Below are 15,494 nucleotides of genomic sequence, written 5' to 3'. Positions count from 1 at the left end.
TTTAATCCTATAGAAAATTAAAATATTCTTTTATAAGAATTTATCAAATAAAAAATGTATTTTAATATTTTTTGCGTAGCTACCTGCACTGCTTCTCCTTCGACACTAAACAAGCTAAAAAAAAAAAAAAAAAAAAAAAAAAAAAAAAAAAAAAAAAAAGAATAAAGTAAAGAAGAGGTTTCCTCTTCATTTTATAAATTAAAACTTTAAAGTATTGTCATCGTATTACTATAAAAATTTATTTTGCTATATGGCAACGTATTGCGCAAGAAGCTTTTAACTAATTACTTAATTATCATTATCAAATACAAAGTGAAATATTTCACTTCTGGACGTTGCACTTCTTGTACTAAATCTTCTCTAAAATATACTCGTAAATCACTTTTTATAAAATTCAAGACTCAGTGTGCAACATAAATGCATAATATCTACTGTTTAATTGCCGTTATCAATGCATTTGTATTCTTTTTTTTTTTGTGTGCATAGTGAAGTATTAATAGACGTTGCTGACTGAGCGTCTAAGTACGAGGCGAATGTAATTGCAGCTATTGCGCGATAAAGTGAGAAAAGTTGTGATACAAAAGTGTAAAGAATGCACGAGCACACGATCTCTGCAATCACTCTCGTGCAAGTCTAATGATACATTCGATATATGTATGCGCGCGGGATTTAATCGCTCGAGCATCTGATTTATTGGATTGCCACTATTTTATTAACCTTTTCTCGTTTCGAGACTACGTACGTGAAAAAAAAAGCCACCGATTTGAGGGATGTGGGTGCGCGCGCGTCTATGTGTACGTGTAATAAGGCTGTTTATCTATTAAGGCCATGTCGTGTCGCTTTTTACAGGGTAAAATCAATTTTCTCCCTCTATCTCGGCTAGCGACGTCAGCCTCTTTAGGAGATGTAACGTTTTTTGACGTGGAACAATGGAGCTTCTACCCATTTACTTAGTCTTTATGACCTATGAGATGCGCATGCACGGTGCTAATTCGCATTTCTCGAGATTAATAGACTCTAATTCTATTTGAAATTCAAATATTTCACGTTTCAAAGTAGATTTCCAAAGAGTAATAAAAAAAAAAAAAAAAAAAAAAAAAAAAAAAAAAAAAAAAAAAAAAGAGAGAGAGAGAGAAAAAAAAGAAAGAAAAGAAAGAAAAGAGAAACAAACAATACTACCCAAATAGATGCTGTTGACAGCATAAAATCAAAATCTTTCGACATTAGACATTCGACTATCGCATTTCTTTACGTACTTAATTCGTTAAGAAGTGCATGCCTGGAATCATAAAAATAAATAACTCTCTCCGTCTGTGTATAAATGTAATATAAATAAAGAGGATTAGGAATATCGGAGAATTGTGAAGAATCCAAGTGGCTTTGGTAGTAAGAAAATTTGCCCCACCCTAGTAGTTAGTAGTAAAGGAGCTTAGTCAGCAACTTGAAGTTACTCGACAAGTGATTTCCAGCCACTTACATAAGTTCAGTACAAAGGCGGTCGGGTTTCGCGATTCCGGCTCACAACAACTCACGCCAGCCTCTTTAGTCGACCAATGAAGTTGTGATGTTTAAGCTCGGGGGTCTTTGCGCCCGCGCATTTAATGTCAGAGTGCCTTAATCGCGATCGATAAAGGCATCCGTAGGACATTGGTAAAGACAATACAAAGGTATTTTGGAAAGAGCCTGACATTATTGATTATTGTTAGCATTGACTGTTGTTTGAATGCAAACGAGGTGTTTATTGATACAAGCCAGTAGATGTTATTGTTACTATGAGCCCAGTGACAAATGATCCATAACGATATTCTAAGCATTACGTATTTATTTCAGTTAAATCTATGCACTTTAATAATAAATTTAATCATTTGTCCATGCTACTTAATAGAAACGAGAGGTAAAAATTGATTACGATCGTAAATAATAAATGACGATATCAGAGTATTTTATTACATTGTGTTAATCGATTTAAATGAAATACAACCAACGTATATACTTGCAATAATCGCATAATAATAAGAATCTAATTGAATAAGACTATTGATTGCCAGTAATTGGGATTTTATGAATCAACGAGATATAAAGCCAAATGTACTAGCTTCTTGTGGTCGCCTAAACGGAATTTGGATATAAAGTGGATAAAAAGTGCAATAAAAATCATATAATAAATATTGTTTGAAATTATTTTATAGGAGAGGAGAAATTAACTTACGAAAGGTACAGACAAGATCCGAAGATGAGCTTCGTGATGAAGTCATTTTGGGTTATGGCGCACGGATTGCACAATATGCTAGAGGAAATTTGCGGCCACAACTATACTGGCGTTTGCAAAGAAATTTTTCCCTTTAATGGCACACGTTTCAAGGTGATTTCCTTTCGTCAATATGCATGTACGTAATTTGATTATTGCAATAGCATACTTACGCTTGAATTTGTGTGTTGTAATGCAGAATCATTTGATGAACGTGACCTTCAGCATTGGCGAGGAAATCGTGGAATTCGATCGACGAGGGGATCCACCGGGCAGGTCGGTGCGTATGTCTATTTCCAAAATCTTTCAAAATTCATCGTACAGTTAGGCGGTGTTTTTTAAACTAATTTTCACGAGCTTACACTCGCGATATATTTAATCCTTCAAAGTCAGCTCGTATCTTTATTTCTTTATCGTTTTAGCATAGTGAGGATACAATCATTTTTAACGAACAATAGTAATGCCATAAAAAGGGCAGAACCATGGGAAACAAAAAAGTAATAAAGAAATTATCTTAGTTTCTCTTACGTAAAATTATGAGATCGTTAATATAAAACACTAACATATTTGTTTACTTGTATTTAATTTTTTTTTTTTTTTTTTTTTTTTTTTTTTTTTTTTTTTTTTTTTTTTTTTTTTTTTTTTTTTTTTTTTTTTTTTTTTTTTTTTTTCCCCACCAAAACATCGCGGAATTTACAAATTCGTGCATATTTCGGGGGATGATCAAACAATTGCAACACTGCATGAATGTATAATATAGATTTTGGAAAATGGATTGTGTATTTAGACAGCTCAACGAGATGATTGTTTGAGAAATATTTCTTGACATGCACTGTTAACGAGCGTGTGGCCAGTGGAACTACAATCGAATGAAAATACCATATTTGGTGAGAAGTTTAACGGAGCGACCATCGTAGTCTTGATGCACATCTTTCCATAAATATTGAATTTCAATAGCCGGTCAGCGTGGTGAGATAAAGTTTCCAACCGCACCAGCTTATCATCACCCATTCCATGTTTTTCGTCATAAGCCTCTCCTCTCGGTCGTTTTTACCCCTAATCTTTCGTGCAAAATTTTATCCAATGTTTCGCCTCTCCCTCCATCGCTCAATTTCTCTCTCTCTCTCTCTCTCTCTCTCTCTCTCTCTGTTACGTAAAATTCTTACAGTGTATTTTATATTTTTTCATTTTCTAGAATAAATGAGTATTCGCTTTTGAACTCGAGTGATTTAATTACAAGGGAGATCGGGCCCTTCATTCCTTTATCGTTCGATTTTTTGTTTGCCTTTAACATTGCGGTTTTCGAAATTGACGATCTCCTGGTCGAGTGTCTGCTTGGCCCTACTTCAATGATTGAATAATTATCGATTTGCGACTTCCTTTATTACATTTATGATTCTAGAATATAGCTAGTGCGTATTTTAATTGAAAAGGTCAATGATGTAAAAACAAGTTTCGAGAGGGTATAAAGTTCCATTAATTCTTAGTAACATTATATATATATATATATATTATATGTACACAAACAAACACACACACACAAACAAACACACACACACACACACGCACATCTTCCGTTAAATGTCATTCTGTTTATAATTAATTCAATTAAATATTTATACGAATTATTTATTTCGTTATGTGAATAAAGTGAATTTTCATAAACACTGGAATTATACAGGCTTAATATGGTAATAACTTTGATATTTCAATGTAATTTTATATAATTAACAATGACATTTTTAGTATTTCATTATTAAAGTGTAAAAAGACTTTATATTATAATGCACTTACGATGAATAATTTCAAAAATATTTTAACATTTTAATGTTAAGTTCAATCACTTCTCTTATTAAATTTCAAGGCAATTGTTATCCATCAATGTAGTCTTTTATGTTGGTTAATTCTCTTATTATTCAGAGTTTATTCGATTAAAAAAAAAAGTTGAAAAATGATCGCACGAATGCTCCTGTGGGAAAATTATTATTTTTCTTTTTTACATTTTTTTCTATCATTTTTTTTTTTTTTTTTTTACACATTTTGGACATTGTGCTGAAAGTCAAGTCAATGATTACGTAATTTATAAACGTGCAGTTTTTGATCGATGTGATTGATTTTTGATGTATTTCTTTTGTCGAAAATTTGGTTAATTTTATACATGATAGAAACTACAGTAGAATAAATAATTTATAAATAAAATGATAGAGAGTAATCAAGTGAATGGGGAGTGACGTTCTACAGCGCACAACGTCTGATAAATAAATATTTTCCAACCAACCTGTCGACATTTGATATCTAATGAAATTTTTTAAATAAAAAATCACCACTTTTTTGAGCATAAAATCGAGTTTATCGAGTATCGCTAATGGAAGCGCATGGCGTCCCTTGAACAACACTCGACCCTACGAAGTCCTCCCGAAAAAGGTCACGAGCGTCCGATTGTCCGGCAACGACCGCGCACCGAGTGCAGAAGCCCTTATCCTTTTATGTTCGCGTAACTCTTATGCCGCGCACCCGCAGGTACGAGATCCTGAACTACCAGCTGATGCCGAACGGCACCTACGCCTACGTGCAGATCGGCGATTGGAACAACGGAACCCTCACCTTCACGGGCTCGCCCCAGTCGCGCAACCCGAGCCTCGTCGAAAGCGTCTGTTCCAAGCCCTGCCCCCTAGGACAATACAAGGTAAGCGCTCGTCATCGAGGTGCCTCCACCACCTCCACAACCACCATTATCCAACTTTATCGCCACCGCCTCATCCTCCTCCGTGGTTTCAGCGAGGCTCGCTCGTGTCGAGCCCTGAAATTTACGTCATTCCGACCGAGCGCTCGCGCTTCGTATTTAATTCGCAACCGCGTAAACGCTTTCCTTCTCCCTTCTTATCCTGCAAAACTGCCGGAAAGTATTAATTAATAATCGATGCCTAGCGCGCGAATTTTATACCTCGACACTTGTACTTTGACGATTGGAAAGCAGCCAGTGCCTTCGTTTTTTCATTTTTCCTCAACATGAAATTTGAGAACCTATCGGAGTTATTAATTACTTTATGAGGATTCGCACGTTGGTTCGCCCGTTGGTTCACACGGCAATTTTCCGATTCGCACACCAAGTATTGCTATCCCGTCCCAGTGAAATGCTTCAAAAGATTATCCTTCTTTTCTCCCTAATTTTTTTTCTTCTTCTTTTTTTTTTCTTTTGAAACAAAGTATCCAAGTATTTCTTTTTTTTTGTTTTTTTTTTTAGAGATACTTTCTCGTCTCGATGACAAACAGAAACGAGAGAGCAGATGTAAAGCGTGTACAAAATTAACTTTAAAAATGACTTGATAATGCAGAATAAATGGCACTGGTAATGAGGTAAATTTGAGGCTTCGATTCGCCGCCCCACGCGATTTAACGAAGGTATTCTTCTATCCCCGAGCCCCTGATTTAACAGCTGCGAAGCAGGGAAACATCGAACTTACGAATACGGCCGCAATAATTCAAGGGTCTTTCATGGCGTTCGCTCGGTGCATGTAAAATTACAGTTGTGCGCCATCGGTGCTGAATGCCAAACGAATCGTAAAAAGCTGAAAGGGAGGAACGAGCGACGAACCCAGCAGCGATAGCTAATCTCTCCCCCCCCCCCCCGCCCCCCCACAACTAACTAACTATTAATTATTATTATTAATTATTATTATAATTATTATTAAGTAACTATTTTTCGAGCGCGAAATTAATTCGTGCCCTCTTCACCCCCCCCTCCCGATTAACCCCACCGCCCCTACCCACACCCTTACTCCCACACCACTCCAACAATCTCTAAGGAAGGCAAAGAAATGGTTGTTCGCTTGTCAGGACCACCGGCTATTTTCAGAACTTCAAGACCGGAGGTCAGGAGAAGCGTTGCTGCTGGGCTTGCGTACCCTGCGATCACGATCAGCTCGTCGACGAGGAGCAGAGCAAGTGCATACCCTGCCCCAATGGCCAGTTGCCCAATAGGAACAAAACGGGTAGGTCCTGATTACTTTTTATTGTCGTTCGGCCAAACACGATCGAAGAAACATTTTAAAGAAGCACTTAAAATTTAAAGCGAGGAGGTTGCTTCCTCGAGTATGCATTTGTAATGTCAATCGTGAAAACATTTGGAATGAGAATTTTTAGCCGTGAATTTTGTAGATCGATCTTAAATTAGTCGTTTGAAGCGAATTGCGATTATTGCAAATTATTCGTCAATTACTGAGTCACTCGATCTTTATATAATGGTGTTTTGTATTTTTTTTTTTTTTTTTTTTTTTTTTTTTTTTTTTTTTTTTTTTATGAGGAAAACTTATTTATCTAATAAAGGATTTTATTCTTTCGATTTTATTAATCGAATATTTTTTCAAGACTTGCGAAACATTGAATCTAAAATATTAAAATAATCTAAAAATATTAAACTATTAACTATAACTATCGACTATTAAATAGCGAATGTATTGGAGATAAAATTCGGAGATATTTTAATATTTCTTATAGAGTATTTAATATTGGATTATCTTCGTATAAATTTACATATATATATATATATATATATATATATATATACATAAGCTTGTGCGTGCATGTGTTTGTTATATATTAGAGAAACGAAAAGAGGCGAAATCTTGTATGTTAATAAACTTGGATAATGCTGATTTTATTAAACTTAAATTAAACTTAAATGAATCTCTCTTTTAAAATGTCTTTTATATACTAATACCATCTTAATCGACTGCAACCAAAGACGGATTAGACCTGAAATTTAAAAGTGGAGCGATGAATTTTACCGTCCTTGTGCACATGCTCCCAATGATCTTTTTACCGTTTTAACATACTTACCTTTTTAACAATATTAAATAACATAAATATCAGTACAATTTTTTAAAAGCCATTTTTTGAAATAAATTTTCCAAGAGACAGGCAAGAGATACGGGCATTGGAAACTTGTAATATGGAAATCATTTTTTTTTTTTTTTTTTTTTTTTTTTTTTTCGTTGATAATAAACTCATAACAAAGATGGATTTATACTAATTTTTGGAAACACAGCTTCGAAGCTTCGATCATAATTTTCATTCAGTGACAAGTATTTTTCACATAAATGCATAGCCAATATTCAAAGCACAATAGCTGGCTTAAGCTCCGCCTAGTTTGCAAAATTAATAGCCCTCGAAAGCCACGGATTTGTGTTATGTGTGCTCTTCTACCTTTTAATACTCGGAACAACAATGAGTACATCGAATACGAATAAATACTCCGCTGCGCATCTCCTGCAATACTAATACTCATCCTGAGAATATATATATCCGCAGCTTGCTACGTTATACCGGTGGAGTATACGACTTGGAGCGATGTCGAGGCGATAATAGCGATGACATCATCGGCCATTGGTTTACTCGCGACCTTCGTCACCTGCCACATCTTCATAAAACACAACAACACGCCGGTCGTCAAGGCCAGTACGCGGGAACTCAGTTACCTCATCCTCGCAGGGATGACCCTCTCTCATGCATCCGTAAGTATTATTTCATTCGTAAATAGTTCGTCTTATCTCGACCGTATTCGCTGCCCCAATCGATCCATCGCCCGTCTTACACTGGTAAACATTGAACCTACATAATTATCAATAATTATCGACCGGTTAGTGTTTTTGAATTATCGCTCCCTGCAGAATATCGTGTATGTTCTGTTTAAGTCTTAAACTTAAACAAAGTCAGTCGACCGAGTGACAATGATATAACAATAATATTACACGGGCTAGCGGTCATTTTCAAATATAACGAAAGACAAAAAAAAAAACACTTTATAATTATGTATTACATCGCGAGTGTTGGAATGGCAATAAGAATAAAAGGAATCTCTAATATCTAATTGTTCAATGAAAAGTCCGTACAATTATGCATTTATGTAATTGATAAGCGAATGTACGTATCATTCATATAGCAAAGAAAAAAGCAAAAGAGGCAAGTGGAGCGAGGGGGCGTGTTGATGTTGTTGTTCTTTATTCGTATGAGATTGAGAGATTGAGAGATTGAGAGATTGAGAGATTGAGAGATTGAGAGATTGAGATTGAGAGAGAGAGAGAGAGAGAGAGAGAGAGAGAGAGAGGAAAAAAGAGGAAATGGTTGTAACGAACGTTTTTCGATAGGTATTGCCGATCCTGGCAAAACCTACGTACACTTCATGCACGCTTAGCCGACTGATGCCTGGTATCAGTTTCGCAATGATTTACGCGAGCCTCTTCACAAAGACCAACAGGATCGCCCGGATACTGGCCGGCTCGAAAAAGCGATTTCCAAAACGAAAACCTCTATTTATGTCCGCCACTGCCCAGGTATGTATCATCCTTTGTTCCGCCTTGCCATTTTCAGACCCTCTAATGAAAAAGTCAAAACTGGTGCGAGGATATGGCGCTGATGGTCGAAGCATCGTCCAGGACTCTCACGCCGTTCCTGCTCTCGGCCTTACAAGTTCCCTTCGTATCAGCGGGACTTTTAGTTAAATGGACGAACATTTTAATTAAATGTCAATCAGATAAGAATTTAGACTCTCTCTTTCTTTTTCAGTATTATTCAAATTTCCATGTATTTTTTTGATTTTTTTTTGTTTTTTTTTTTTTTGTTTTGCTCTCCTTTCATCTTTCTTTTTATTAGGGATAATCTTTTAAAACTACTTTGACTTTGCAAATCTACTTTTATCAACTAGATTTTTAAACGACTGGTGGCAAAGTTTCACGATTTAAAAATAATTTTATTTTACAATTAAGTAAATTCGGAATTCAAAACTTCGCGGAATTATCGCCAAACTTTGATTTCGATTAGCGCAAAGTTTTTATAGGCGTCTTACTTAAAGCTTGCGCTATTTCGTCTTATTAAAGAATAATTATTAAAGTTTCATTACTTATTGAATTGTTAAAAAAAAAAAAAATCGTTCTTGTTGGATTTGATCGACGTTCATTAACAAAGAAACGTGAGAGGATGGACGGTTCCAGGCTCGGTAAATTAGATCGAATGAATTGTAACTTGGAAGTTATTATAATTACGAGAGCAATTGCTTATTTGCAGTCCAGTGGCTCGGAATTAACAGAAAAATGTAGATTTCCGTAATGCGTTGTATTGCTCAATCAAGTTTTTGATTAAAATCAATAGAGCTATAAGTACGACTATTTTCATTGCCTTTTACCAAGTTTAAGAGCATTAAAATTAATTAAAAAATTAAAATTAAAAATTTCTACCAACACACTTCTCTGAAGTAATTAATTTTTAAGCATTGCACATTCATTCATGAATAAAAATATGAATTTATAAAGTAAGCGATGATGTACGATACGTTACGACAAGGATTAAATTCGCGGAACGATTTATCAACTGATATTTATTGAAAAATGCACCTTTTTCAAAAATTGCAACATCTTTTGAAATAACTAATAGACTTTATTCAATTTTTACAAGGTTAAAAAAATCCTTTAATACATTACAAATAAATGACAAATATGTAAAACTATAACTTAGAAACTTTGAATGTTTAACATTGAGAGAGAGAGAGAGAGAGAGAGAGAGATAGATAGATGGATAGATAGATAGATAGATAGATAGATAGATAGATAGATAGATAGATAGATAGATAGATAGATAGATAGATAGATAGATAGATAGATAGATAGATAGATAGATAGATAGATAGATAGATAGATAGATAGATAGATAGATAGATAGATAGATAGATAGATAGAGAGAGAAAGAGAGAGAGAGAGAGAGAGAGAGAGACAGAGACAGAGACAGACAGACAGAGGAGACATAAATAAACGGATCGTTTTACAGATAATGATAACGTGTATTCTGATAATGGTGGAGGTGGTGATAGCGACGACGATGCTTGTGATGGAGCCCGCGAAGCCGACCCTCGAGTTTCCGGCACGACACCGGTCGGTCCTCACGTGCGCAACGACCCCCCGGGCGGTTCTTTCGCCCTTAACCTTCGACGCCCTTCTGATAGGACTCTGCACCCTCTACGCCATCAAAACCCGCAACGTCCCGGAGAACTTCAACGAAGCCAAGTTCATCGGCTTCGCCATGTACACGACCTGTGTCATCTGGATCGCCTTTGTGCCCATATACTTCGGCAGTGAGACCAAGGTGACCTTGTGCAATCGTTATCTCGTCATCGCGCATATATTCATTGGTAGAAAGCGCTTTTCAAAGCCGCGCATCATCGAATGATCCTTTAAATGCGGATTACGTGAGATTATCCTTGGGTAATAACATCGGATTACTTAACAACTTCTCTATTTTATGGCTTTTCTCTTTGCAAGTCTCGCTTTATAATTTGTCTATTATTCCATTAATTCCGGCGCCCTTATTCTAACTTTTTTTCATTCGACTACTGTTAGGCAATTTTTGCCATTAGCTATTTAATCAATCATTTAGGCTATATGTACAACCTAACTATTCATTCATTCATCTATCTTTCTATGTGTGTATCTATCTATATGTGAGTCCGCTTATAAATAACGTATTTGGCATTTGTTTCTATGTATATAAGTGGCTTAGTTATATACCAAAATTTATATCTTCTGATCGTTCGAATGTTTAACCATCGGATTTGTAAGAATGACATTTTACGATATTGGCTACCACTCGTAACATTGATTGATTCCTACGACACATTGTAAGAGTTGCATTATATACTTTATTCGACTGTCTCAGGTGATAACGATGTGCATGTGCGTAACGCTGAGCGCCTCGGTCACCCTTGTCTTCCTCTTCATGCCCAAGCTGTACATCATCGTCCTAAGGCCGGAACGAAACAACCGAGCGCTTTTCACTACGAGCAAGTCTATTAGGTGCCACATCGGTGCTCGAGTCGCCGCGGCCATCGCTGAGCCCCCGCCCAAGCGCACCGTTTATCGAATCGCTGAGTCCGAGGAGACTGAGTCATCGTCTAGTAAGTACCGAGCTTAGCGCCCTACCAATCCTCGATGCTCTTGGGACCGAACGTTGCTCACTCCGCTCGTGTTTCTCCATCATTCCGCCACAGTGGAGCCTTTCAAAATTCTCTTTCTTTACTGACATCGGTGTCTTAACCCCCATCATCCTCCATCGCCCTCCATCACCCTCCATCCCCCCCCCCCCCCCCAACACACACACGTACACACACACGTACACACACACACACACACACGTACACACACACACACACATTATCGTTGTCAGCGATAAAGTTCTAATTAAAATTCCCCCATCCCCCCCCCCCCCCCCCCCCCACACCCACCAGTCACCCCCTCCCCTTCCAATAACATCCACCCTTACACGATATCCTCTACGCTGCAATACTCTCGCCTGCAATAATACGTATGACTTTCGGTCGTTTCTGCTCGTATTTCACTGGACGTGCGCTGAAAATCGTCCTTAGTCTTTAATTTGACGTTTTCAATTTGTTGACAATAGAATAAAAATAATAGAGCGCTGAGAGGAAATATTCGTCGGCTGACGTTGTAAAGAACGAAACGGTCGAACGAATAATCTCTCTTTCTACCTCTCTTTTTTTTTCTTTTTTTTTTTTTTTTTTGCCTCATATCGGAACTACAGTCTCTAAGTTTAGTAAAAAACTAAAAAGTTTATTATTTTCAAGAGACTTTTTAAAGATCTTGGATTATTGTATAAAAAAAAAAAAAAAAAAAAAAAAAAGGAGAGAGAGAGAGAGAGAGAGAGAGAGAAAGAAACCAATGAATGTTCAACATTAGGGTGAATGCGAATAAATGGACAAAATTCAAATAATAGTCAATTGATCTAGCAGGTAATTTTTTTTAAATATTCGTTAAAAGCGGCTGCCTCGACGCACGAGGAGTTTCGATCGTTGGCAGGACCGATCGGTAGGTAATTATTGAAAATGAAACGTTCGTAGGGACTTAATCAACGCGAATTCTCTCGTCTGGCGAAGGCAATTAAACGCTGCGCAGGCAGCCTTGACGGATCTGTTGCTGAAATTAATCGTACCCATGTGTAGCTTGCAGAGGTAGTATAAAGCGACGGACATTGTCCATCCAGACTGACAAGGAGCTGCTGATGTCGCTGTGCGAGTCATTGGTCCTTGTTAGAGCGTCGGCGAGGTCGTCGCCAGCGGGGGCCGAAGAACAGCGGATTTGGGAATGCGCCGACTACGAGGAGACTGACACGCGGGACTGCCTGCTCGGGAGATCCTCCTCCTCGGCAAAGACTCCAAAAGTCGAGCGACACTGGGCCGAGCTGGACGTCAAGAGACTCGTCGACGACTCGCGCAGGTTACTCCCTTCGGACTCTCTCTCTCTCTCTCTCTCTCTCTCTCTCTTTCAATCTTTTGTCCGCGTAGGTAGTTCTCGGGTTAAATTTCTTCGAGCCATCTTTGGACTTTCGTAGCAAAGATTATTTTGTGAATGCAGTGTCAAAGGCGAATGTGCTTGATTTTTTTGTTGCATGAAGCAGAGGTACATAAGGAGCTGCCTTATCAATGTCCTTCTTTCGAGTTTTAAGCTTTCGGCTGAATGCACTAGCCGCGATTTGATTTTCTATGATTTTCTTTTATTATTTATTTATTTATTTTTTTTATTTTTTTTTAGCAATACAGAGCATTGCACCGAATATCATTTCGACATATGCATTTTTTAATTGTTGATTAACCAATGACAATTGTCGATTAATCCTGTTAACTTATAATATATAACTAAAAGAAATATAATAATAATAATAATAATAATAATAATAATAATAATAATAATAATAATAATAATGAAAAAGAATATCTAAGCATTTTCGTGATTAATGTGCTCAATTAAATCTTCATTTTATCATTTGTAAATTAACATAGAGAATCAAAAAATATTTTACATACATTAATTATCGAGAATTTATGAAATAAATGAATGACAGTGATATTGCGATTCATAATGTTACTCCTTTCAAAGAATCTAAACCTTCAAAATCATTATTTTCCAACAGTTTGTTTACGTTTATCAGGAATGATTTTCAATGCGAGTACAGCCTGTCACTTTTACATTAATTAAAAGTTGCTCCTTCTTGTAATGAGGCTCATATTACGATATGCATTAACCGCACTAATGATTTGTTCATGGATTACGTAAATAATTTTGTTTAGCCTTTTATTTAATGATTAATTATGATTAATATAACGATACGAAATGTAAATATAAATGTGAATGTGAAGTGACCGAGTAAGCTATCAATTTGACTTTATTTCTTAAAATATTTATCGATGATAATTCAAATGTTACGATTATACAATCATTAATAAGAGGATCTTTATTAATATAATATTGGAAGTATATATTTGTTGTTCGTGTTTGAGTAAGTGATTTTGATAATAGTTACGTTAATTTGTAACTGTGTCGTGTTTACATAAGTGAACAATGCTACAGTCAATGCTAGTCCTCGCTTGTCTCTCTTCATTACCTTGTAACTAATGCAAACAGTTTATAAAAAGTGAACAAACGTATTATATTTCAAGTTATAATTGAATTTTCTTATCGAATAAACATAATAATATTCATTTTAATTTCATATATTACGGATAATCAAATTATGTTTATGGATTGTTGTCTGCGTGCTCGTTTCCATGGATGCTCGTACTATTCATAATATTATCCGAAATATCGAATAATTTCCTAGAAAACAAATTTTATTTACTATTGATCATATAAGTAAAGTTTCAAATTTGGTAGTTCAATATTGTGCTAATACATTGAATTTAATTATTTTATAATTCTATTGTCATGCTTCTGTATATTCAATTATTCTTCATTATTAATAATTTCTAACTCAAGTCAAAATAGTCCATTGTAATACCACTCAATCATATTACCAATATTTAATATTTGATAAATATTAGTTTGTAATATTGACTCTATTATTTTATATCTTTATTTCTTATTTATTTACAAAATTGTATTACATTAATTGATATTCCAATGGCTATGTATGCGAATTCTCTATCAACATTATCAGTATTACATTCCTCATACTGAATTTTAATTATTAAAATGCGTCACTATAATCAATTGAATTGTTTTTTTCAATAATGCATTAAATTTCAACCGAATGCCCGCTTGTATTTAATAATTAAAAACATTTAATTTTTAACAATAAGTCATTTTCATAAATAGAGAATTAATTTCCTAATTAATTAAGAAATGTCTTGCTTAACATAGGCCGCCGTCGCATTTTAATTAAACATTTAATAACAAATGTCATAGATTGATAAAATTTCTAATCATTAAAAAACAACAACACAGCTGCGATTTATCCAACGGACACGCGCGCGCGCGCACACGCACAGAGGAGACAGACACATTCGTACGATTTTTTGTTGTCATAATGAGAAAAAACGGCATTTCAAAGGGCTATTCGCGTGCTCGAAAAACTTCAATTAATGGAAATGTAACGAGAATAGTCATATTATCACCCAGTGCACCGCGTCTTCTTCAACGCGCATTCTCATAAAGTCTGGACAGTTAGAATTATGAAGCATCATCGACATTTTAGGTCGGCGACAACATACTCCAGCGTACAATCCAACTGCAATGGGGAATTAAGGGTATCGGTACCCGGGAGAACTTCCACGCTCGAGAAGACGAACGGATTCTGGACGGCGAATAACGTCGACGGTACGAAGTCGACGGAGACTCTCGACGGAGATGAGGAGACCCTGCGCCTCGTCGACCTGAGGCCGCGTATTCGCGAGGAGAGCGAGCTGCAGTCCAACGACTCCGGCGATCCGGTGATTAATATCACCATCACCCTCGGCTCCGAAGCAGCGTACGCGGACATTGGCTCTAGCGCCCTCTAACGCATCAATGGCTATACATCCGGGCCATTGATCGGGATGATCCTGTGGAAGTGGCGATGAACCTGTTGATACTTCGTAATTACACGAGTCGTGCGAGGCTGTGGCGACAATCTTCTCTACTTGATTCGCATGAGATTGGCTTTGAGACCGAATGGTTCTCAACTGTTCGCATTATCGTTTGGATAATTCGCAAAGAGAAAGGATATTCAGTTGTCTTCGATGATCTGTCGGGCAGTATTGGAAATACTGTTGATCAATAGTATTATTAATATTATAGCGGTAAACGTAATGATAAATCTTGTAGACGTATATGACATCTGCTGATGGATATGTGAAAATTGTTAAAATCTATTTTATCGGCCATGTAGCAATTCGTCGATTACAAAACTTGTTCATTCGTAATTATAAAGC

General features: G+C 36.2%; 1 protein-coding gene across 1 annotated transcript in view; it reads left to right on the top strand.

Annotated features, from left to right (window-relative positions):
* The window catches only part of LOC105365535 (metabotropic glutamate receptor 1-like), a 50,761-nt gene extending 35,678 nt beyond the window's left edge, over positions 1–15,083 (top strand). Inside the window, exons 7-16 of the mRNA XM_011503727.1 lie at positions 2,190–2,362; positions 2,448–2,524; positions 4,769–4,934; positions 6,105–6,240; positions 7,559–7,761; positions 8,395–8,580; positions 10,067–10,381; positions 10,919–11,189; positions 12,252–12,525; positions 14,780–15,083. Coding sequence (XP_011502029.1) covers positions 2,190–2,362; positions 2,448–2,524; positions 4,769–4,934; positions 6,105–6,240; positions 7,559–7,761; positions 8,395–8,580; positions 10,067–10,381; positions 10,919–11,189; positions 12,252–12,525; positions 14,780–15,083 — 2,105 coding nt within the window. The remainder of the gene's footprint in view (positions 1–2,189; positions 2,363–2,447; positions 2,525–4,768; positions 4,935–6,104; positions 6,241–7,558; positions 7,762–8,394; positions 8,581–10,066; positions 10,382–10,918; positions 11,190–12,251; positions 12,526–14,779) is intronic.
* Positions 15,084–15,494: the final 411 nt, after the last annotated feature.

Source organism: Ceratosolen solmsi, unplaced genomic scaffold, assembly GCF_000503995.2.
Source record: "Ceratosolen solmsi marchali unplaced genomic scaffold, CerSol_1.0 scaffold8, whole genome shotgun sequence".
NCBI lineage: Eukaryota > Metazoa > Arthropoda > Insecta > Hymenoptera > Agaonidae > Ceratosolen > Ceratosolen solmsi.
Note: the sequence above shows the minus strand (reverse complement) of the source record. Positions and strands in the feature narration are given on the sequence as shown.